General features: G+C 40.8%; 2 protein-coding genes across 4 annotated transcripts in view; both read left to right on the top strand.

Annotated features, from left to right (window-relative positions):
* The window catches only part of LOC149203499 (hydrolase family protein / HAD-superfamily protein), a 494,119-nt gene that overhangs the window by 459,427 nt on the left and 8,247 nt on the right, over positions 1-26,445 (top strand). The window lies entirely within an intron of this gene.
* The window catches only part of LOC149203500 (uncharacterized), a 60,841-nt gene that overhangs the window by 33,732 nt on the left and 664 nt on the right, over positions 1-26,445 (top strand). The window contains exons 2-3 of the mRNA XM_089403677.1: positions 7,532-7,682; positions 25,082-26,394. Coding sequence (XP_089259803.1) covers positions 7,532-7,682; positions 25,082-26,394 — 1,464 coding nt within the window. The remainder of the gene's footprint in view (positions 1-7,531; positions 7,683-25,081; positions 26,395-26,445) is intronic.

Raw genomic sequence — 26,445 nt, forward strand, 5'->3', positions numbered from 1 at the left:
TAGTTTTAGCCTACAAACAAGGCCTACTAGTTTGTGCAACAATAGGACTTGTAGTGCATCGTATTGAATCTCCTCAAAATCTAAACTATGTACTTCCCTTGTCCAAGGAAGATCTCACCAAGTCTTTGCCATACCTCCAATCTCGAGAAATAATTCATCAAGCCAAGATCCTTCATCTCAAACTCTAAAGCCAACTCCCTCTTACACCTGACAATGAGCCTCTCTGTCCCAGTAAGGAACAGATCAGGAACATACAGTACCAAGATCAAAGGATCACCATCAACAACCATGAAGTAAAGGTCAGAATCCGCATCACTCTTGGTGAAGCCCAAACTCATCAAGTATCCATTAATCCTAGAATACCATGCTTTGGGTGCCTGCTTGAGTCTATACAAAGCTTTCTTCAATCTGCAAACATGGGACTCCTTCCCATGTACCTCAAATCCCTAACGTTGCTCTATGTACACTTCTTACTCAATCACACCATTGAGGAACACGGTCTTTACATCCATCCGATCTAACCTCCAACCCTTAAGTGAAGCAAGAGAAACAACAATCCTTATAGAAGTGTACCTAGCTACTAGAGCAAAGTTATCCTCATAGTCCACTCCCTCTTTCTAAGAGAACTCTCTCGCCACAAACCTCACTTTGTACTTCTCAATGTTTCCATCTGCTACATGCTTGATCTTATAGATCCACTTGGACGTCACTATTGACTTCCCCTCTGGTCTCAGAACTATCTCCGGCACATCATTCTTCATGATGGACTGATATTTCTCTATCATGGTATCCATCCAAACTCGCTGGCCTACAACCTCCTCATGACTTGAAGGCTCAGAATCAATGTGGCTCATCAATGCCATATAACTCAAGAACCTCCATTATCGTCTGCTCTCCCTAAAAGTACCACTAGGAGCTACATGTCTCTCTGCATCCTGCAAGGTGTCACGAAACCATGCTAGCCTCTTCTTGGTCACTGCAACATCTCTAGGCAAGTCCATTGGCTCTACTGGCTCTACTGACTCCTCCTGATAGTCTAAATGATGAACAACAAGACTAGAGGGATTTGTACTTGCATCCTTTGAAGCCTCCTACTCCTCTCTATCAATCTCCATATGAGACTCTCTAAACCTCCTAAAGGCTAAATCCTCATCAAAAATAACATCCTGACTAACCTCAATCTGACATTGCCCGGAATGTAGGACTTGTAGGCCTTTGAAGTCTTGTTGTATCCCACAAAACTACCCTTCTTCCCAGAAGGTTCTAACTAATTCCTCTTCTCCTTGGGCACATGGATTCCTATTCTTAACAAAAACTATTGTGTTGGATTTCTCTGCCCATAAGAATGTGGATAAATCTCGGTCATGAATCATCGCCTTCATATTGTCCACAATGGACCTATTCTTCTTTTCTAGAACACCATTCTGTTGAGTGCTATAAGGAACTATCCACTCCCTCTTGATCCCAGCCTCCTTATGGAAATAACTGAAGTCACTAGAAGTATACTCTCCTCCATTGTCTATCATCAAAACCTTGATCTTCTTGCCTATCAAGCTCTCCACCTGTATTCTTCTTATCAAAGTTTCTTCTCATTTTTACTTTCTTCCATGTCAAGCTCTCTGCCTGTATCTTCTTATCAAAGTTTCTTCTTCCTTTTCCTTTCCGTGCATGAGTTGCAAGGGCTTGAGTTTCTTCATCTTGAGGTCTCTGAAAGTTGTTCTTGGACAACAATCTCGCCTCCTCTTGGACACAATCAATTCCACGTTAATCAAACTTGGGTTGCTCAACTCGTGCACAAATACCCTATAAAAATGGATCCCATGAAGAAGGAAATCCATTCAGAGTCATTGTAACAAGCTCTGCTTCATCATTAGTATCTCCAGTGGCCTTTAGTTGATCTCTCAACTGGGAGACTCTCATGAGATAAGTGGAAACTGAATCTAATCTAGACATCATGATACAATGAAGTTGATGCCTCAAGGACAATTTCTTGCTAGTATTCTTACTCTCGAACAATCCCACCAAGGCATCATACATCTCTTTGGCAGTCTTCAACTCAACAACATGTGGAATCAAATGGTCCTTGATGGAATCTATCAAGATCCTCTTAGCCTTTGCTTCATTCTTCTTATGCTTGGCTTTCTCCTCGGCATCTATCAGTCCTGATCAAGAATCTATCAAAATCCAAAACAAGGAGTATCTTGGTCTTCCAAGATCTAAAATTTGTAGCACCATCCAACCTGTCTTCTACTCTGAGATTGGTTACCATTTTGACAAGAGATTTGGTTTGTACAAGTTGAATATTGAAATCTAAGGCTTGTTCAATGGCTAATCCTTTCAACAAAGCTCTAATACCATGTTGAAATTCTATGGCAAGTGCAGTAGATTACAATTTTATGCCTTATAATTACTTCCTAATGGTTTTCAAACAATATTTTTTTATACCATTGTTATCATTGAATAATTATACTCAAAAAATTTCAACAATAATTGCAACAGAATAGTAAAAATCATAGAAAAATAACCATGCATAGTAGACACAAAAAATTTCACCTAGGAAACCCAACATTGGGAGAAAACCTAGCAATCTTTTGTTGAGGAGAAATTGTCTTTTAGCAAGGTTTACAAATCAGAAAATTTTGTCTAGAAATTTGTGCCAATAATCCAAGATAAATATCATTCAAACCTAATCAAATAGTAGCAAGTCAACACTGGACAAACCAGTCAAAATACTTAAAGGTCAACGTCGATCAAATAGTCAGCGTATGATCAAATTTGGCCTAGTCAAATTCAGCCTTGCGTGTTGAGAAATCAATATGCTAGTAGATTAGGGTTGATTCCTCTTACTTGATAATTACTTGTGAATATCCATTGAATTTGATCACTTTTACTATCTTCTTCATCAAGCAATTACCAAAATATAAAGTGCATGACGATCACAAAAGGCAAATAACACAAGATGTAGGCTCCAAGCCAAGGGAAAACCCAAACAACTTCTCTTTTTATAAGATCAAATCAAAGTGAGATATCCAAGACCCAAGACCAAGACCTCCACAAAGAACCAAGTCAGTTCCTGTTCAAACCTCCTCCAACCAAATCAAAGTCAACAAGAGTCAAAGTTGGTCAAACCGCTTCAAGTCTGCTCAAGCACATAATTTTGGACCTGTAATTCACAGAGTTGCCCTAGCACCTTCGCACGTGTGAACAAAAACAGGAATTTTGGCTTTGTAATTCGCAAAGTTGCCCTACACCTTCGCACGTGTGAACAGAAACAAGCAAAAGTCGAGTTTTTGTCTCTCCTTCAATTTCTTCTTCTCTCCTTGACCTTCACTCTTTTCTTCTTCTACTGGGCATGGAAATCGATGATGTGAGCTAGTGATCAAATGAGGTCAAAGTATCTTCTATTTATAGTTGTCCAGGAGGTCGAATAGGTGCCTCTTATAGGCCGACTTGGTCTAGTGGGTGACAAAATGACTCTTTTTACTCAAAAATAATTTTTTTCTTACAAATAGTCCAAATGGGACTTCGACACATCACAATTTTTCTTTTTGACTCAATAAACCCTAAAAGCACGAAGAAGATGCTTTGACTAGAAAATAATAATAATAAAAATTTATTTCCCTTCTTTTCTCTTTTTCATGAAATACATATTGATACAAGTATAATGATAATTATGAAGGCCAAATGTAGTTACATTTTTAATACTGTGGTCAATGGTCAACAATCCTCTAGTCAAAATTGGCATGTGCGGCCTGCGGTGAACTCGAACGTGCAATCAAACTCTGTGGTCAAATAGCTCTGTCAAAGGTCAATCAAACAGCTCAATCAACCTTCAATCAAACTTGGTCAAAGAAGCTCTGTCAATCCTCCGCATGTGCGGCTATCAAATCCTAGTCAAATTTGGTCTGGTTTCACACGTTCGGCCTAAACCATTAGGGAAATTTTGAGGTGAAAAATGGGCCTCAAAACAACAATGTACAACCAAAATAATTTTTATAAGAACCAATAGCATTCATGATGATTATGTCAACCATGGGGGATGATTCACCATTTTTGGAGTAAAAAAGTAAAAAGATTAAAAAAAACTACTTTTCCAACTCGTAAACTTATCTCCCTATGGTTTTATTCAAATTTCGAACAGGAGCACTTGTTGGAAGCGAGATTTAATTCCTCACCAAAGAGCACCCATGTTGCATACTTTCGATGGACCCTACTATATGAAAAATGAGAAATACATGGAAATGTGATTGCAATCATGTTTTTTTCATGTATTTCTCATTTTTCGTGTGGCAAGGTCCATCAAAACTATGCAATATGGGTAGTCCTTGGATGAGGAATTAAATTCCGCATCCAACGTGTGTTCTCACTCGAAATTTGAGTAAATCCATAGGGAGATATGTAATATTTCTAATTAGCCATGGCTAATTGGAATATTCGATTTTGTCCAAGTTTTGCCTTCTATAGTTATTTATAAATAAAAAGTGAGGAAGGGGGACATAACTCACTTTTAAAATAAAAAGTCACTTCCTAGTAGCACAACGTTGTGACTTAAAGGGGAGCCAAGGGGGACCAAAGGGGGACGCAGAGATGGATCCCACGCAGACACATGGAGGGACTGCGCAGGAGGGATGACACACGTGGCAAGAGGGGAATCACGCAGGAGGAGGTGAGCCTTGGGATTGAGAGAGGCAAAGGCTATAAATGAGAGAGGAGCCCCCTCATTTTGATCATTCTATTATGAGCATTTGTGATAGTCATTTCGACTTGGAGCACGCTGGCTGTTTAGCTAGTCTGCAGAACTGTTTAGTGCATTGAGTGTCTCCGTTCAGAGATCTCACCTTTAGCCCCGGGGGACTTCGAGTGCCTGCTCGGGCAAGGTATTCCCATTGGCATTTTAGCAGTAGTTTCATTAGCCTTTTTGCAGCAGTAGTGGCAACGTTTTGGAGGACTGCGCAGCACTAGGAGAGGAACGCAGTTCTAAAGGACTACGCAGCACTGTGAGAGGGACGCAGTTTTGGGTTGAGGGTTTGCTGGAGGTTTGGTGCTGAGAGATAGAGCAGGGGATCATCCCTTTCATATTGAGGAGTTTTGGCGGGGGTTTCAGGTAGGTTTCTAGAATATCTCATTTAGTGGTAGCACAGAGCAGTGAGGAACTACGCAGAACCCCAAGGGGGTGATTTTCGAGGGTTGGCCATTCCACGAGAGCTTTCTGGGTTTTTCTGGGTTTCTTGACTAGAGTCTGATTCCAGAGTTTTAGCCTTTTTTGAGGAGGGGAGTAGCCCCAAATCCTCACTTGATATCTAGCAGCTGCAGTAACATAGCAGTTTCCCAGCAGCTTGGACGCAGATCAGAGAGGGGCCATTCCTTCGCTATTTTGAGTGTGTTTCTTCACTTGCCTAGTGCAAGTAGAGGTGCCATCTTTCTGATCACCTCCTGTACTCATTTTATTACTAAGTATAATAAAATGGCTTAGCATTCTCTCTGCATTTCTTGTGTATCTGCTTATGGTTTATTTGATATCTATCGTATCACTATTATTTGTATCTCTTTGAGCATTTTCAGCTTTTATACCACTTGTGTGCATTTCTATTATACTCTTAGACAGAGTCTGGAAAGGGCCAGGTAGCCTCCGGATCTCGTCCTCTTTTTAGAGGCGACATATCTGGTAAATGCCCCCCCTAGTCCATCTCTGGTTGGAATTTGCTTGTGTTTGAGGTATATTTCTAATAAGGGATATTACAAGACAAGTTGAAAATATGAGTTGACAAAATACTTTTTTTCCCCTCTAAAATTTGATGATGTAATTTAATCTTATTTTATTATTTCCACTATTATTTTATAATATTTCCTAGGAGGCCCATTTTAGACCTCAAAATTTCTCTAATGAAGAGAGAGATTAAAAAAACAAAAAGAGATGAATAGATGATCACTAGCAACAGATTTCTCCTTGGACGAATTTCTCCTGCACTAGAAAAGATTCAATGAGCTTGCTATGTTGATCATTTGCCTTTCACATGTCTATTTATATAGAGCTCTAATTTTGAATAGAGACCCATAAAGGTGGCTTCTCATCACAAGAAACCACCTGACTAATTGAACCTAAATCACAAATCTGTGAGAATTTCACTACTGAAATTCTATTGCAGCAATTGAAATTAATTCCTGTAACTGTAAATTAATTTAACAATTTATTGCTACAGCAACAATGAATCAATCACACTGCAATCTTCACAAATAAAAATATTGTGGAAGATAAACTGGAAACTGAGAAAATACTGGCACACACACACAAAAATATAACTCCATTATTTTTGGACAATTGTCCCCGAAAAAACCAATGTGGGAAAACCAGTTGCAGCAGCTGAGGGTTTTTATTATTAAGCAGCAATGACAAATTTCTAAGTACAATAAATGTCACCAAATTAGCAAATCTATCCAAGAGAAATACTAGCAAAAATTTTCTGAGGGATTTTACTTCTCTCCGAGCAATCCTGGCATTGTCTAACCTCTGAAAAGCTAGTTTTCCAAGTGGTTTGTGTAAGCTCTGCGTCACCCTAGCGTTTCTTACCACACGCACTGCTTGAATCAACTGCCAATCTAGCCGTCCTGTTTGGATGCTGACTAGGAAAATGCTTCTCCGCCCGCTAGAAAATCTTGCCGGCTTCTAGAACTAAAAACGTCTTCCTCTTCAGTTGGATCAAACTGCTCTTCTGAAGCAACTGCACAATCCCTGTACTGCTTCCTGGAGAATACCTCGGCCTCCTCTTTTTGACTCCCCGAAACTGGAAAACTTCCTCCAGACTCGCTGTGTCTGCCTCTCTCTGTCTCTGCTTTCCTTCTCTAGCTCGAACTCTTTCGGAAAACTACAGCTGCTCTCTAGAATCAATGGCTGAGATTATTTCCTAGTCGATCCTTGTGATTTTCTAAAGAAATCTCACCTCCTCAATTAATTATTGTTAATCAATCGTTTTCCCAAAGTTAGACTTACGAAAAATTTAATTACTGATTAATGAACTTAATTAAGGCATCTGAAGGTTGATTTTCCTAAAATGTTTTTTGGGTTATGGAGTCCTAGTGTTTCTTGCTTCTCTGACAACCAGTGAAACAGGAATCATTGATTTTGCCGATTACTTGCGATTCATACTCTGCTCGCCAGTGAAAAGTTTTGATCCGAAACTCTGCGAGTCAAATTGCGTTGACCGAGTTTTGACTCGTGGTCAATGCGAGTTTGACTCGCGAGTCTGCGGATTTTTCCGATTTACACGAGTTTGCTGATTTTTCCAAGTCCCGCCAGATTTCGGTTTAGGGTTTATCAGGGTTCAGGTTGTTGTTTTATCGGACCACCATCGACGTGCAGAGCCATTCCACTACGCCGCAGAGCTTCCACCATCGATGCCACAGAGCTTCCACCATCGATGCCACAGAGTTTCCACCGTCCATGACTCGCAGACTCGCAGACACACCGAAGCTTCAGCCTTCAGGTAACGATTGTCCCTGATTGCTGACTCGATAATGCTGAACCATTGAATAGGAACATGGTGATTGCTACCCACGTTATTGCCCCACTGGACAAGAAGTTGAGTTAGCAGTTGTTGGTTCAGCTGCCATTGAGCAGCATTTTGTCTGGTCTTTTCCCAAGACTACTGCCAATCCTCCATTGAAGACTTCCCTGACGATCCTGGGTTATTGAAGCATGATCGCTGACTCAATTACGATATCTCGAATTAGAATATAAACTGTTGAACATTCATATATCGATATCTCGATATCTCGAATGGCCATTTGGCAGATCCTCTTTAAATAGACTAACTCTTGGATGAGCTATAACATGCAATAAATTGTAAATGGGCAATAAGTATGATGTTTCTGAATGTTACATCTATAGGTTTACCATTTAATGGTAAATACATTGTTTAACCAGTGCCTTTAGATACCACCTGTTCTTACTTGGACAGTGTTGTTCTCGTCAATCTCCAGCCTTCTCTCATTTCCCTTTCCGTAATAAGCATTGAAGTTTGCACCTCATCATTTTTGTAGTAAATCTATATATTAAGATATAAAAGAGGATGAAAATTTTTACCGTTGCATGAACTCAGCAAGTTTGCATAAAATGTAAGAATTTTGAAGAACAGAACTGTGTTATTTTGGACTAGAAATGTTGCTGAAGAAAATTGTCTACACAATTGTACAAGATTACTATAGGGTACTTCTGAAAGTCCTCTCTTACTTCTCTGTGCCATTCATGAAAATCGCTTTTTGATCTTCATTCTCTATAGAATTGTCCTTGATTTTAGACACCTTTTGATAACAATGATCCCTATTTTTATAACAGTGATCCTCACAGAGTCACACCTATCTATCTCCTAGACTCCTAGTACATTAGAATACTGCTCCATAACAGTGATCCTCACTCGCCTTTTGCATAGTCTCTATAATATATATGTTTAGTTGTTTACTGACATCTGTCTTCATTTAATTTTTTAGATTTCTAGCATATTTTAAATTTTTGGATCATTTTTAAATTTGATTTTTTGTTGTCTTTCACAGGAGCCACAAATCAAATAGAAGCCACGACTCCAAATCTTAACAGAAGCACAACTTAAACACAAGTTCAAAGCAACAACAATGTCGAGGGAGAAGGACTTTGCTTGGGCTTATTGTGACAAGACTCCCGGAGAACCCAGGCTCCTTTGTAAATTTTGCAAAACAAAATATAGTGGAGGCATTTATAGATTCAAGTTCCACCTTGCACAAATACCTGGCCATGATATAGGTCTTTGCAGCAAGGTTGACGATAATGTCAAACACCAAGCAACCTTGGCCCTTGATATGTTGAGTCAGCATAATGCCAAGAAAGCAAAGCAAAATACTGAAATAGGAACTCTTGGAGTTGATGGTTTTTCTACCACTAGCCCCATGTCACCTCACTCTGTTGAATCCTCAATGCCATTCCCAAGTTTCCCACACATGCCTCCAAGGCCAAGTCAAACTCAAGGCCAAACGAGTCCTTCGACTCCGTCCTTCAACACTAGAGGTGGAAACATAAACACCTTTTTTGCTCCCCGCACAAAACCCGGTTCCCAACCTACCTTGGATGCCACTGGTTGGAAAAAAAATATCCATAGTCAAGCAAGGAAGGCCATTGCTAACTTTTGGTACTATTCTGACATACCTTTCCACTGTGCCAGAAGTCCTTATTGGCAAGCTATGATTGATGCAATTGCTATTGTAGGTCCAGGGTTCAAAGCCCCTACATCAGAGAGCCTTAGGACAGATATGTTGTTAGAGAGTGTTGAAGATGTCATGCTTGTGCTAACTGAGTTTCGTGCATCATGGGTAGAAACAAGGTGCACCATCATGAGTGATGGATGGACAGATCAGAGGAATAGAACTTTAATAAATTTCCTTGTACCTTGTCCCGCAAGCACAATGTTTCTCAAATCAGTGGATGCTTCAGACAAGGTTAAGACTGCCCAACTTATCTATGAAATGATGGAGGAAGTCATTCAAGAAGTGGGAGAAGAACATGTTGTACAAATTGTCACCGATAATGCAGCTAATTATATGGTTGCTGGTAGACTTTTTGAGATTAGGCACCCCACTATTTTTTGGACCTCTTGTGCTGCCCATTCCATAGATTTAATGCTTGAGGACATTGGTAAACTTCATTGGATACATGAGGTTGTGGAGAAGGCAAAATCCATAACCAAATACCTATACAACCACACTATTGTCCTAAACACTACGAGAAAATACACTGAAGGTAAAGAAGTTGTTCGACCTCCAGTGACTAGATTTGCAACAAATTTCATATCTTTGCAATTTGTGGTTGAGCAAAAGATAAATCTGAAGAGGTTATTCTTGGGACCTAAGTGGATGGGATCTAAACACTCCAAGACCCTTGAAGGCATCGAAATTGTTGCACTTGTGTTTAATGATGGTTTTTGGAAAGATGCCGAAGAGATTATTGCTGTGACGGAGTCCCTTGTTGGAGTTCTCAGGTACTTCAAGTCTTTTAACTTTTTCATTTTTTAAATTTCATTTCAAGCTTCTTTTTATTTACAATGTTTCATATTTCTTTAAATTTGAATGCTTGAACTTTCAGGATGGTTGATGGTGACAAACCCGCTATGGGTTACATTTATGAGGCGATGGATCTCGCAAAGGAGGCCATCAAAAGAAGATATGGGGATGATGAGACAAAGTATATGCCTCTTTGGGAAATTATAGATGCACGTTGGGATAGGCAATTGCATTCCCCCTTACATGCTGCTGGGTACTTCTTCAACCCACAATATTTTTATGATAAGAGCAAATTTAATGAGGATGGGGAGGTTGGCAGAGGACTTATGACATGCATGGAAAGGTGCTTCCTTGATCCAGAACGTCAAAGTCGTGTCTTTTCCCAACTACAAGATTATAGGGTGCCATCTAAATTGTTTGCCTATACCAGTGCTATAAGAGAAAGGTCTAATATGTTGCCAGGTACCCAGCTTGAAGGCTTCATCAATTCATTAAATTTGTTTAAACTTTATTTTGTATGTTAAATGTTTTATTAAATTTTATTTTCTTTTTAAGTTTTTACTACTTAGTACTTCTACTCACAAACCCTTACCACTTGCTAGGTCTTTGGTGGCAAAACTTTGGTAGTGATACACCAGATTTGAAGAGATTTTCCATTCGAATCTTAAACCAAGCATGCAGTGCTTCAGGTTGTGAATGCAACTGGAGCATGTTTGAGAAAATACACTCTAAGAAGTGCAACCGATTGACACAAAAACGCTTGAATGACCTTGTATTTATCCATTACAATCTACGACTTCACAACAAACAAATACTAGGTGAGACTTGAGAGCTTGAATTTGAAGGTTTCATAATCTAGTTCGTACTTTAATTCACATCTCAATGTCTCATGATAATGACAGGTATGGATCATTCACCAAGCGACCTTGAAGAGATAGATTTGCAAACTACAAATGCGGCAGATTGGGTTCAATTAGTGGAGCCTCCTCTTTTAAGCCTTCATGACTTGGAGAACTTTGAGAGTCAAGCAAGCGAAGGAGTGGAAGGAATCACTTCTAGTTCTCACTCTTAAGAGTCTTAGACTCTTTGTTGCTGATTTTTTTCTGATTAGTATGCAGTTTTTTGTAAACTTTTAGAAGCATATGCTTCTAAGTTCTGGTTCTATGTACTATGTAGTCATTGGTTAGAACTTAGGACTCAGGAGTCAAGACTCAAGACTCAGTGCTTTGGATCATGTTTGGACTCATAACATATATGAGATACTTATTCATTCATGATATTTTGGACATCTATTGATATTATGCATTGTTTGGACATGCCTTTACCAAATATTAATGAAATTTTTTATTTTTTTTTTAATTCAATATATGTGTATATTTTTATTTAATGAATTCAGCGATTTTTTGCTGATTTTTTGCCGATTTTTTCCCGATCCGATTAAAACTCTTCGCTCTTTTGCCTCGCCGATTTATTGCCGATTCTGAGTCGAGTAACATTACTGACAACTATTGAGACTAGAACACTATCCGATGCTACAAAAACTAACACTCCCTCTTAGCGAGAAAAGTGTTCTAGTGTTGAACTGCTACAACACCTTGTCTCTGCATCATCCTTCATACACGTTGCTGATGTCTGGCCACTGTGACTGCTTGCCACTACCCACCAACCACTACGCAACTCTGATGCTGCATCTGTGTTGTTGTTGTTGACACTGCTATACTACTGCCAACTCTACATCTGCACTGCAACTCCCTCTTATTTGTTGTTGATGTTACTGCAACTAAGAAGCATTTGAAATACTGAATCAACTGTCTCTATGTTGCATATGCCTCTTGAGCACCTTACTGCTACTAGCCACTGCACTGTCTACTGAAGAATATGCGTTACTGCTTACTTTGCCACTGAGTCTCCTGCTTTGCTATCAATACTGCTCTGCGCTCCTCAACAATTGACTGCTACTAGTCTACAACTATCACTGTGGAATCTGACTGCATCAACTGACACTAATCCATCCTACCACTGAATATTGTGGGCACCTATATCAAGGTAATGATCCATGAGGAAGACACCTGAATCGTCCTTGCCCAAACCTCTATGCAACTCTAGTACTATAACTCCATATCGCCCCACCTCACTCCTGGAGGTATAACTGCAAACATGGCGAAGTCTTCCTCCAGCCTGGAGGACAATTTGTCTATCTCTGTGGATGTTGCCGCCTAATCCTGCTTCTCCTACTTGTCCTTCTTCCTTTGAGGACACTAAGTACTGTAGTGGCCAAACTCGCCACACCTGAAGCACTTGACCTTAGATAGGTCCTTATTTTTCTTCTTCTCCCCTTGTCCCTGACTGGGACCCTTTGATGCAAGGGTCACATTCTCTTCCTCCTTCTCACCCTTCAAGCCCTTATTGTTGCTTCCTTTGATGGAGGTCTTCACTAGAGCTCGTCTCATCTCTTCCTGTTGCAGATCTGACCACATCTTGTCCCACTCTGGTAATGTATCTCATCCCAAAATGCCTTGGACGAAGATTTCCCACTCCTATAAGACATTGTTCAGGGCCAAACACATAAGCTCTGTAGTTTGAGGTGCCTCCCCAACTGCTGCAAGTTGATCCCGAGTTTCCTGAATTCTGGTGAGGAAGGGATCAATGCCTTCACCCTTATGCATCTTGGGGTTTCTCAGCTTCTCCTTTAGGAACATGTTCCATTGCTCGGAAGGATTCTGATATAGCTAAGGAAGAGCGTCCCACATCTCCTTGGTTGTATTCTTGCCAAGCGTATGTAAAACTATATGGTCCCAGACTCCATCCAGGATCATTTGCTTCGCCTTAGCCATCTCTTTCCTGTACTCTCGGAGTTGATCTGCATCAGTTGGTACTACCACAACATTCTCTGCATAGGTCTTTGGGTCGAATTCATTTAACAAGGAGGACATCCTAGCCTTCCAAATGACATAGTTGGAGGCTCCCTCCAACCTATCTTGATCTCTAAGCCTAGTTGTGGCCATCTCTGAAAGTGAAATGGAAAAATCCCTCTTTCACATGCTCAGCTATTCAATCTGTTGTTCACACTCCCTTCTGGACTGGGAAAATCTGCTTGTAGCCATTGCCGATTGCAACTGGAATTTTGGATATCTAGGCTATAAACCCTTTGAGAGAAAATTTCCTCTGTGTGTGCAATTTCTCTTCCACACAGCACTGATTCTACTCTAGCAACTCCTACAAAACCCTTTTGTGCGCAAACAAGGAATTTTCCCAACGAAAACACTGAACTATTGCTCCCTCTGCCTGTTGGAATCACCCTTTTTGGCAAGCCTATTTTTTTTGCCAACCCTGCACTGAAAAAATTGAACTTCCTAGCAATTGGCATTGCTTAGCTAGGAATTGCGTAGCCCCCCAGAAAATTTGTCTTGCTGCTGCCTCTAAACACCGAATTTTCCTTCCTCCGCCTCTAAGATTCTTGTCTATCAAACTCGCTCTAATACCATGTGAAAATTTCACTACTGAAATTCTATTGCAACAACTGGAATTAATTCTTCTAACTGTAAATTAATTTAACAATTTATTGCTACGACAACAATGAATCAATCACACTGCAATCTTCACAAATAAAAATACTACAAAAGATAAATTGGAAACTGAGAAAATACTGGCACACACAAAAATATAACATCGTTATTTTTGGACAATTGTCCTCGGAAAAACCCAATGTGGGAAAACAAGAGTCAGCAACTGAGGGTTTTTATTATTAAGCAGCAGTGAGAAAATTTTGAGTACAATTAATGTCGTGAAACTGGCGAACCTATCCAAGAGACACTGGCAAAAATTTTCTAAGGGATTTTATCCTCTCTCTGAGCAATCTTGACATTGTCTGACCTCTGAAAAGCTAGCTGTCCAAGTGGTTTGTGCAGGCTCTACGTCACCCTAGTGCTGCCTGCCACATGCACTGCATGAATCAACTGCCAATCTAGTCGTCTTGCTTACTGCTGATTGGAAAAATGCTTCTCCACCCCCTGGAAATCTTCCCTATGTCTGGAGCTGAAAATGTCTTCCTCTTTAGCTGGATTGAATTGCTCTTCTGAAGCCACTATGCAGTCCATGTGCTGCTTCCTGGAGAAAACCTCGGCCTCCTCTTTCTGACTCTCTGGAACTAGAAAACTTCCTCCAGACTCACTGTCTCTGCCTCTCTGACAATTGTCGAGACTAGAACACCATTTGATGGTACAAAAACTAACAAAATCAACATTAGACTAGAATTGTTTACCCCACTGATGGATGCAAAACTCCAATCAATAAACAATTCAAACCTGCTCTATAAAAAATAGATCACTTCATCCCGAAGCACAGTGTGAGCATTGTGGGCCATTCACTGCTAGCCAAATCAGCATGGCCCCATGGGTCAATGTATCAGTTTCCCCTAGTCAAATTAGCATGACCCCATGGGAGAAAGTTTTCCTCTGGACCATTTACCCCTAGCCAAATCAGCATGGCTTGATGGGTAAATGTATCTTTTCCCCACTAGTCAAATCTGCATGACCCCGTGGTATGCATGATTATGCAAAAACATCAACATACTAGTGGTTAAGTTTGACTCCATCTCTTAACTAGAGTTACAATATTGACCTTCTAGAATCTTCTTCATCATGTTCACATGTTTAACTAATGGGGCTGATGTGGCATCCTCTCAATTCATGGTGGTCAAAAACAAGAAGGTCCATTTCTAGGTCGCATTTTTGCATACAGACTCTGTTTGAGGTCTTTATTGCATTGTTGGAAAGGTATCTAAGTGTAGAACAACACCAGGGGCTCTAGCACAACAGAGTTTTTGGACCCCAAAAAGCTTCGGGAAATGCTTCAAATAACCTCTAAAAGGTTTATGTTAAAATTGGCAACAAGGGCCAAACTCCACATGGGTCATCTTATTTATGAAGGCTGATATTTTTCTTGGATTCCTCTCTCCGAGAGATGTACGATTGATCTAAATATAATATGATTCTGACATGTACAAATGAAGTTATGAATTTATTTTGAATATGGTCAAATTGTCAAGGTCGGCCAGCAAACTTATGTAGGTTCAGAAACCTAACAGTCACATCTATTCATCCTCAACGTTGCATATAAATAGAAACTGACTTAGCTTCATTTGGACACACTCATCTTCACACTTCTCTCTCTCTCTCCCCTCATTGATTGGGTACAGATTTCTCGGCCTCTCTCTCTCCACACGTCCGAAACTCCAAACGTCCAAAATTTTAGGAGAGCGAAGTCCGAAACTCCACACGTGTGAAATTTCAGGAGGCCGAAATTTCAAGAGAGCGAAATTTAAAGGGGGCAAAATTTCAGTTGACCGAAATTTCAAGAGACCAACATTTCAGGAGACCGAATTTCTAGACAATTTGACCAAGCGTTGACCAGCATGCATTGACCTCCTTTGACTGTGTTTTTGTGAGGGCTATCTCTGTTTGGATAGGCCGCATTTTTTAGCACAAAAATCGAGGCTAAACATTGACTATTGACAAGCGTTGACTGTAGTTAGGGCTGACTGCAGGTGGTTTGTTTGACCAGACTTTGACTGGGCTGAATTTGACTATTTTGAGGGCTATTTTATCTCGTTGTTTGGAGGCCAAAGTTGACTGAAGCTGACCCATTTGCTGAGGATCAAATCTTCCCTATTAACCAGTGTTGACTTTTCTGGTTAGGGCTCTTTTGTTGCTGTTATAAATTATCAGATTTGTAAATTATACTATCTCTCTCTGCTGAACTATTGAAGACTAAAAGAAGATTTGATCAAGGGTTTCCCCACATTGGGTTTTGTCCCTGGCTGGTGCCACATCTTGTGTCCTCTTGTCTTGGCTTATCTTCTACTGTTTATGTTTATGTTCTATCTGCATTTTACTATCATGTTGATGTGATTTCTAATCTGAATATTAATACTAGGCTAATAAAGAAATTGAAGTAAAATTGCTCTAAAGCATAGAACATACCATTGTTGCCTAAAATTAACATGGTATCAAAGTCGAGGTGAAGACAAAGCCCAAGCAAGAGTGAATGAGCAATCACCAAAGAAAGTTGGTCAAGGACAAAAGGTTCAATGGGTTCCTCATCCTACTTCCCAGCGGAAGACAAGATCCATGATAAATCTAACTATCATGGATGGAAGATGTCCCTTGGTTTGACCTTGGAAGAAAAAGAAGTGATGGATTATGTGTCGGGTAAAATCCCTAAACCTCCTTCAAATGCACCGGCTGTTGCAAAGACCAAGTACAATAGGCTAAAGTCAAAGCAAAGATGATTATCAGGGATTCCATGACAAGCATTTGGTGGCCTATATCTCCTAATTAAAGACCTCCAAAGAGATCTACGATAGGTTGGTCAACATGTTCAAGGTTAGTAATGCGAATCAAATTCTATTTCTCAAGAATAAGTTGAAGGATATTAATAAGGGCAAGGACGAGGACATTCAATCCTATTTCTTGAGGATTACTGAGATCAAGAATGGTCTACTCTCGATTAGAGAAGTCATTCCTGACAGGGAACTTACTCTCACCACCCTTGGAGGACTTCCACCTGAGTGGTATGTATTTAGAACCACTATACTCAACAATGATTGAATTCCAGGGTTTGAAGAATTGTTGTCGAGATGCATTCAAGAAGAAATTGGAATGGTGGAGCAAGAAATGCCTTCTAATAGAAGCAACCCCACTGCATTCTCCTCTCATGCCAAGAGGAAGAATAATGCAGGGTCTACAGGTCATTTCCATGGAAAGCCTGGATCTAAGGGAGGAAGGAAGGGAAAGTGCTTTGTTTGCAATACGCTTGGCCACTATGCAAGGGAGTGTCCAATTAGAAGGGACACATTGCATGATGATGATCACAATCATTCCAGGGGCAACTTCAACAACAACGATTAAAGGAATGGCAAAGGAAAAAGGAATGCGAGACATCAAGGAAATGGTCGACCCTCCAAGAAATCAAGGAACTCTGGGTATGAAGAATCAAATGTTGTTAACAATAAGCAAAAAGAGTACTATCTTATATCGGCCCTCTCCACTGCTTCTCCTCTGGACACTTTGGGAAATTGGCTGATTGATAGTGGTGCCTCAAGGCACTTCACTGGATACAAGGAAGCCCTCTCTAATCTGATAGAAAAGGGGACAAACTTGGAGATCATCGTTGGAGATGATGCCACCTATCCCATGAGGGAGTAGGGAATGTTACCCTTCAATTGAATCAAGGTAACATTATTCATTTGCAAGAAGTACTATATGTACCTGATCTCAAGAAAAACCCGGTGTCCATTTCAGCCATGGAGGATAAAGGATTCAAGGTGGCATTCATCGATGGAAAGGTATGTGTTTGGGAAATAAATTTTAAAGATGCTTTTACTCTTGGGTTCAGGGTTGACACTTTGTATCAAGTTAGAGGAAGTCCATTAGGAGCCATGTCTTGCGACACATGTCTACAATCTGAACTATGGCACCGAAGGTTTGCCCATCTTCAATATAAGGCCCTACCTGATGTGAGACAGATGGTGAAAGGTATTCCCGATTTCAAAGTAGAGCATGAAGGTGTATGTCCGGGATGTGCCAAAGGAAAACTTACAAGGGAACCATTCCCCTCAAGTAATAGCAAGACCACAGATATATTGCAATTGATCCACTCCGACATATCTGGTATGATGCCCATAAACTCTTTGGGAGGATACTTATATTATCTCACCTTTGCAGATAATTATTCTCGCAAGACCTGGATCTACTTCTTAAAGAAGAAGGATGAAGTGTTCACCTGGTTCGGACACTTCAAAGCCTTGATCGAAAACCAATCCGAGAAGAAAATCAAGATATTGAGGACTGATAATGGGAACGAGTGCGAATCCAATGAATTCCAATATTATTGCAGAGAAGTTGGCATTAAGAGGGAGACTACAATGCTATACACTCTAAAACAGAATGGTGTGGCTGAAAGGAAGAATCGCTCTATTGTAGAAGCAGTTCGTGCCATGCTTCATGATCAAGGCCTTTCGAAGTTTCTATGGGTTGAAGCTGCAAATACCGCCGTGTATGTTCAAAACCGATGCCCTCATCAAGCATTGGACTCCAAGACTCCCGAAGAAATGTTCACTGGTAAGAAACCTGATGTCTCTCATTTTAGAATTTTTGGAAGTCCCGTATATTTTCATGTGCCGAAAGAGAAAAGAAGCAAATTGGGTGCATCTGGGAAGAAAGGAATCTTTGTGGGCTATAGTGAAAATTCTAAGGGATATAGAATTTATGTGGTTGGTCAAAAGGAAGTTGAAATAAGTCATGATGTCACCTTCGACGAAGATATGGCCCTCAGGAAGATCAACAACCTTCCTATCCTAAGGAAGGAAAAAGAAACTGAAACCGGAAATCAGGGTGAAAAAGAAGACAAAATGATGCTTCATGTTGATGAACCTATGGATCTTATTGATCCTCCTCCTCATGAGCCCTCCTCCTCCAAAAGGAGACTCGCATGGCTTAGGGAGACTCTCGAAGATGCTAAGAGACATATTGCACCAAGGGGGGCTTTCCATGAAAGCAAGAAGCCGAACAGGTATCAAGGATATTTGACTGCCATGAGCACTATCATTCAAAATGAGCCTTCATCATTCGAAGAAGCCGTGAAGCATCAAGTATGGAAGGATGCTATGAATGAAGAATACGAGTCAATTATGAAGAATGATGTCTGGGATGTGGTCCCTAGACCCCAAGACAAATCAGTTGTCACCTCTAAGTGGCTCTACAAAATCAAGCATGGAGCTGATGGAAGTGCAAAAAAGTTCAAGGCTCACTTTGTTGCTCGAGGCTTCTCTCAAAAGGAAGGTGTAGATTACAATGAGATATTTGCACCTGTTGCCCGATACACCACCATCCGCTCGATCATAGCCCTTGCTGCCTCGTAAGGATGGAACCTACATCAGATGGATGTCAAGACCGCTTTCTTGCATGGTTCGGTCAAAGAGGAATTCTATGTGGAACAACCCGAGGGGTTTGAGGTTCATGATCGGGAATCTCATGTATCTAGGTTGAAGAAAGCTCTCTATGGATTGAAGCAAGCACCCTGGGCTTGGTATGAGAGAATCGATAGCTATCTGATGAAGTTGGGATTCACTAAAAGTGAAGTCGATCTGAACCTTTACTTTAAGGTTGAAAATGATAAACCTCTCATTCTGGTACTTTATGTGGACGACCTCTTTCTGACAGGTGCAGAGCCTCTCATTCACAAATGTAAGAGGGAGTTGGCTTTCGAATTTTTGATGAAGGACCTAGGACCAATGCACTACTTCCTAGGGTTGGAGGTCTGGAAAAAGCCAGGTGAAATTTTCCTATCTCAAGGAAAATATGTTGTGAAGATATTGGAAAGATTTGGGATGGTGGACTGCAAGCCTATGACTACCCCAATGGAACTTAACTTTAAGAAGTTATGTGGTAGTGTTGTTGGACTTGAATTGGGAAATGCTTTTGAGTATCGTCAACTCATAGGAGCACTGATGTTCTTGGTGAACTATCGTCCAGACATTTGTTTTGCAGTTAACACATTGAGCCAATACATGGTTGAGCCTCATCATATACATTGGATTGTTGCCAAGAATCTTTTGAGATATCTTCAGGGCACAATCACTCATGTACTGAGATACACTACCGGAAATGTGAGGCTGCATGGTTATTCTGATGCTGATTTGGGCTGGCAGTGTGGTGGATCGCAAGAGCACTTATGGATGTTGTTTTTCTTTGGGCTCTGCTTTGATATCTTGGATGAGCAAGAAAGAAATCGGTTGCCTTGAGCACCTTCGAGGTCGAATACATAGCTGCTAGTATGGCCTCCTGTGAAGCTGTCTTGTTGAGGAAGCTCTTCAGTGAACTGTTTGGACTTGTGTTGGATACCACCGTGATCCTCTGCAACAACCAGAGTAGGATCTGATTATCAGAGAATCCCGTGTTTCATGATCGCTCCAAGCATATATATATCAGGGACCACGTTATCCGGGATATGGTACAACGAGGAGAAATAAGGCTCCATCACATTGGTACTGATGAGCAGGTCGCCGATATTCTGACAAAGCCCCTGTGGAAGGTCAAGTTCTTGGCCTTCTCAGAACGACTTGGAGTCATGGAGAGACCCTCTTAGGAGGGTCCTGCATGAGATGGACATTGAGCTCTGGGAGCTCTGGGGGGCTTGGGGTACTTCAGCCTTCCCCTAGTGGTTTGTTGTGTACAAGGTGAGCGGTTCAGCCTTCCCTTGCAATACCCCTTGGCGACATGTAGGCAGGATAAGTGGTTCATCCTTCTCCTGTTGAGACATCCTACCCATGCAGTCTGGGACTCATGGGAAGTACCTCTTATCTGGCCAATGAGGATAGGTACCATAGTACTACCGATGGCCGCATCGTGTACTACCATACTCCCTATGCTAGGATGATCGATATTGATCTGGGATCAATTGGAACTGACTTCAGGTCAGTAAGAGTAGTATGAGACACTCTCTTTTGATTGGGACTAACTTCGGGTCAATAGAGAATGGTATGATACATTCTCAATCACTTCTTCTTCATAGTTCAGCAGAGCAGAACAGTGCATTGATGGTAGAGATAGTACAGATTGGCAGGTGGATTAGTAGATGGAGTTCTCCCTAGTTGAGAGGGAGTGTTAAAATTGGCAACTAGGGCCAAACTCCACATGGGTCATCTTATTTATGACAACTGATATTTTTCTTGGATTCTTCTCTCTGAGAGGTGTTGGATTGATCTAAATATCATCTAATTCTGACATGTACAAATGAAGTTATGAATTTATTTTGATTATGGTGAAATTGTCAAGGTCGGCCAACAAACCTATGTAGGCTCAGAAGCCCAATAGTCACATCTATTCATCCTCAACGTTGCATATAAATAGAAGGTGATTAGCCTCATTTGGACACACTCATCTTCACACTTCTCTCTCTCTCTCTCTCTCCCCTTATTGATTGGGTACAGATTTCTGGGCTTCTGTCTCTCTCCACACCTCTGAAATTTCAGGATAGCAAAATTTCAAGAGGCCGAAATTTCAGGAGAGTGAAATTCAGGAGGCTGAAATTTCAGGAGACCGAATTTCTGGACAGTTTGACCAGGTGTTGACTAGCATGCATTGACCTCCTTTGGCTGTGTTTTTGTGAGGGCTATCTCTGTTTGGGTAGGTCGCATTTTTGGGCACAAAAATCGAGGCTAAACGTTGATTGTTGACCAACGTTGACTGCAGCTAGGGCTGACGCAAGTGGCCTGTTTGACCAAACTTTGACTGGGCTGAATTTCACTGTGTTGAGGGTTGTTTTATCTTGTTGTTTGGAGGCTAAAGTTGATTGATTTGCTAAGGGTCAAATATGCCCTGTTGACCAGCATTGACTTTTCTGGTTAGGGCTCTTTTGCTGCTATTATAAATTATCATATTTGTAAATTGTACTATCTCTCTCTACTGAACTATTGAAGACTAAAAGGAGATTTGATCATGGGTTTCCCCACATTGGGGTTTGTCCCTGGCTGGTGCCACATCTTGTGTCCTCTTGTCTTGGCTTGTCTTCTACTGTTTATGTTTATGTTCTATCTGCATTTTACTATCATGTAGATGTGATTGCTAATCTGAATATTGATACTGGGCTAGTAAAGAAATTGAAGTAAAATTGCTCTAAAGCATAGAACATACAATTGTTGCCTAAAATTAATAGTTTAAAACCTCAATTCACCAAACTAGGACCCACTAGTAAAAATGGTAGTATGAGCTAATTCCTCTAACTTTTCCACTTTGAAAACATCAAGATGAATGGCATATAATATAATGATCCAATCGATTTCACTCCCTGCAAAATATCATATGAATTGATGGATGATTAAAAACAATGACAACTCTATTCTAGCTAACAAAGATCTTATAAACGGGGCTAATCTTATGCTTTGATAATAAAACATTTTAAGGTGGGAGCCAATGGAGTGTACATAACGTAATATATGAATGACTTAAGTGTTGAGAAATCAGGTTAGTTGTACATTAAGGTAGATTTCACTTCTATGATAATTGCTTGTGAATGTTGTTGGCTTCTTATTAATGTTTATTATGTTCTCTTCATCAAACAATCACCAAACGTATGAAACATGAAGATCACAAGAAACAAAGAACACATGATATAGGCTCCAAGCCAAGGCGAAAACTCCACAAGGGGGAAAACCCAGAAAAAAATTTCTTATAAAATCAGATCAAAGTGAGATATCCAAGACCCATGACCATAAAAAGACTCCAACCCTCAAGATGCCAAGTCAAGCCCTCCTTCCACATAGCAAATCCATCAACATCAAGAGACCAGCAACATGTACAGCATCAGGAACAATCCTTCAACAAGAAATGTGTCAAGACAAAACTTCCACAAATCTAAGCTCAAGAAAAACCCTTCTTTACACTTGTCAATTTTAGACTTCGGCCGTCCTTTCTTCGCTATCCTTCTCTATGATATTTCATAACAAATCATGTGAATTGATTGTCTCCAAATGAGCTCAATTCACCCTTTATTTATATTGTCTAGAGGGGTTCTAATAGATGTGTCTTCTGGGGTAGGGTGATTTGATAGGCAGGGCTGACTTGGCATCTAGAGATGACTTTGACTAAAGTTACAATTTGAAAAAAAAATGAGCCTATAAATAAGTCTTTGAATTAGACCAATATAATAATAATAAGCATGAAGATCATCCTAGATTAAAATAATAATTTGAGCATGAAACCCATGCTTGAAAAATATAATTTCTTTTTCTTTTTTCTTCTTTTTGTTTTTACATAAGTGCAATGATAATATGAAGATCGAACCTAGTTATTTTTTCCAAAACTCCATCTTAACTAGGGAGGTATTCATATTTACATAATCGGTACAAGGATACTCTCAAATTGAAATATTCTCAAAAGAAGAGTCGGATTGATAAGCCATCTTTAATCATCAACATCATAACCAACATTGTCAAATTGCAATATAACAAGGCCTTGACTAACAAGCTCTAACTCTCCACTAGATTAGAGCACAATGTTGGGAAGCATACATTTGGACACCACCACAACTGTCTCTCAAGGCACATACCCTATCTGGACGTTCACCAAGTATGTCCTTATAGGACTATTCTTATCTTGGAATCCCCATCCTCAAGGAATATCGGTTCTCTTTGACCACTCTTATCTTGGATACCCTGTCTAATCTTAAAGTGTCAATACACGGGACTACTTCTATCTTGGATTCCCAATCCTCAAGATGTATCAATCCCAGATGCTTATCCAATCTTCCATTATCCCTACCAGTGCCTTCACTGGACTTACATATGTTAGTCCTGGCCTAGTGCATGACACATGGAGAATATGGTGTCCATCGTCACTCCCTCTCAACCAGGGAGGAGATCCTTACTCCCTCTCAACCAGGGAGACATAAGCACAATCCTTAGCTGGTCTCATCAACGTTGCAGGAATCGCCCCCCCCCGGATCCTAGGCCGGAATCGCGTCCCGTACGGAAGCGTTCCGGAACCTCCAGGCGAAGCGCGATTCCAAAATTCATGAAGCGCGATTCCGGTTTTTTGAAACGATTCCTGGAATATGGGTTGCGTTGCCCCGGATCCGCGCTTCGGAGGGCGCTTCGGGCCTCCGGAAGCGCCACGCTTCGGGCCCGGAAGCGCACGCTTCACGAGCTCCGGATCCGCGCTTCCGGAAATTTCCGCGCGGGCAGCAATGTAACTTGAATTTTTTTTAATTTTTTTTAAAAGTTAACTTGAGTTTGCATTGAGGGGGTGGGTTAGGGTGAGGTTAGGGTGAGTTTAGGGTGAGTTTAGAAAAGAATAAAGCCCCCATTCTCTTCTCATTTTCTCACTTTGAGTTTATGAGAGTTGGAGAAGAGAAGAGAGGAGAGGAGAAGAGAAGAGAGGAAAGGAGAGGAGAAGAGAGGAGAGCTTGGAGGAGTGAAGAAGGAGGAGCTAGGAGAAGGAGGAGGAGCTTGGAGGACTTCATCTACAAGAGCTAAAGAGGTAAGTTCAAACCCCAAACTCCCTTGTTTTTTTGAAAAAAAAATTGTATTTTTCTCCTCCCTCTCCTACTCTTTCCCATTGTTTCTACTTGCTCCTTTATTTACAGGTTGTCCACCACCTATATCCATATTCCAAGATGGTGTTCTTTTGGCTTCTATGTATCATTCCACTCTTGGTTTTAATGATGGCAAGGGTGAGGAATAGAGGGGAAGAGGAAGGGGATGAACTTGGTCCTAATAGTAGTGACCCAATGTATGATGAGGAGGAAGGGTTTGAAGAGGAAGGGGATGAACTTGAAGGGGACACTGAAGCACAAGATGGGAAAGGTACATCAACACCCTTGTGGAACTATGTGACCAAACTTGATGGGGGAAAGGGTGGTGGATCTTACAAATTTGTGTGCCCTCATGGTTGTCATGGAGGAAAACCATATACGGGTTCATATACCCGTCTGAGGAGGCATCTTTGTGGGGTGCTGGACAGTGATGAAAAAAAGGGTTCTGTGGGGGTACAAATTTGCCCAAACATTTCAACTGAAGAAAGAAGAAAATACATCCAAATAGAGATGGCTGCACAACGAAAAAACAAGAAACAAAAAACTCATTCTGAATCAAGTGCAACCTCTAAATTTGGTAGTTGCCCATCTCCTCATGGTACTTCTGCAACCTCTGGAGGTAGAAAAACAATAGGGGATTTCCTTAATGTTGCTGGGAGGGATGATGTGGATGGAAAGATAGTCCGTTTTCTTTGTGCTTGCGGTGTAGCATTCAATGTGCTTCGCTCTCCCTATTGGCATGACATGGTAAAGGCCATCAATGAAGCCCCAAAAGGATACAAGGCCCCCAACTATGAGAAAGCTAGAACAGTGTTATTAGAAAGAGAAAAAGCTAAGGTTCAAAGAGCTTTGACATGTTTTACACATGAGTGGGTGGATTCTGGGGTATCCATTGTATCAGATGGGTGGACAAATATTAGAAACCAACATTTGATAAATGTTCTTGGTGTTTCTTCTAGTGGTGCAGTATTTATTGCATGTCATGACTCCTCCTCCATCAGTGCAACTGCACAAAACATTGCAGATCTCCTATTGAAATCAATCAAAGATGTTGGTCCGAATAATGTGGTTCAAGTGATCACAGATAATGCAGCAAATTGTAAGGCAGCAGGAAAAATTATTGAGCGTACTCATCCACACATCTTTTGGTCTGGGTGCCTGGTTCACACATTGAACCTTTTGATGCATGATATTGTGAAACACAAAGATTGTGGGTGGATTGCTGAGGTTTACAGGAAAGGGAAGCAGCTCATTAAATTCATCACAGGGCATACAAGGGTAAACTACTTCTATGGCACTTACTCCAAGTTGCAATTGCTTAAAATTGCAAAGACAAGATTTGCTAGTTATTACCTCACCTTTAGGCGGCTAGTGAGGGTGAGACAAGCTTTAACTAATCTGGTGTGTGCTGAAACATGGGATGAAATTAACACTGACACAGATGGTGCTAATGTAGTCAAGGACACTGTTCTTGACAGTTACTTTTGGTCACAGGTTAAATATGTTTTGCAATTCACCAAACCAATTTATTACATGATCAAGTTTGCAGATTCAGATCGACCAGTAATTGGGGAGGTGTATGAGCAAATGGATAGCATGTTGGGGCAGATTAAAGACATTGTTGAGCCTAGAGATACCACCTTGTACAATTATATTCGTGTAGAGGTGCAAAACCGATGGGAAATGCTAAATATTCCATTGCATGCATTAGCATATGTTTTGACACCTAAATACTATCATCCATCATGGCTTTCAACACCAGCACCTGGGGGGGGAAGCAGGAAAAAACCACACCAAGATAGAGAGGTTCACGAAAAATATATGGCTGCATTGAGTAGATTAATCCCTGATAATGAGGAGGCTGCATTGGTACGGAGACAGGTGAGCAACTATACGCTCAACACTGGTCCATTTGGGAGCATGCATGCAATTCAAGATCGAGAGCATTTTTCTGCTCTTGAGTGGTGGAACATGCATGGAGGGGCTACTCCACTTCTACAGAGTTTGGCATTGCGGGTGCTATCACAGGTGGTAAACACTTCTTCTGCAAAGAGGTGTTGGAGCTCTTATTCTTTCATCCACAGTGTTAAAAGGAACAGGTTGAATTTAGACCGGGCAGAGAGCTTGGTTTATGTTCATTACAACTTGCGATTGTTGTCCCATTACTGTGAAGATGCAAAGTCTAATAAAGACTTGTTGACTTGGGACAAGAATCCAGAGGAGCCCAATTTGGAGGATGGAGTGTTGCGACTAGAGCAATTAGAGGATGCTCTTATCCAGGTATGTCCATTGTGGTATGAATTTTCCAATTTTCCCTTATAAAGCATTTCT

The sequence above is a fragment of the Pinus tabuliformis genome, chromosome 2_1 (assembly GCF_031772625.1).
Source record: "Pinus tabuliformis cultivar Carrire ecotype Pingquan chromosome 2_1, CPIR1, whole genome shotgun sequence".
In the NCBI taxonomy this organism is placed as follows: domain Eukaryota; kingdom Viridiplantae; phylum Streptophyta; class Pinopsida; order Pinales; family Pinaceae; genus Pinus; species Pinus tabuliformis.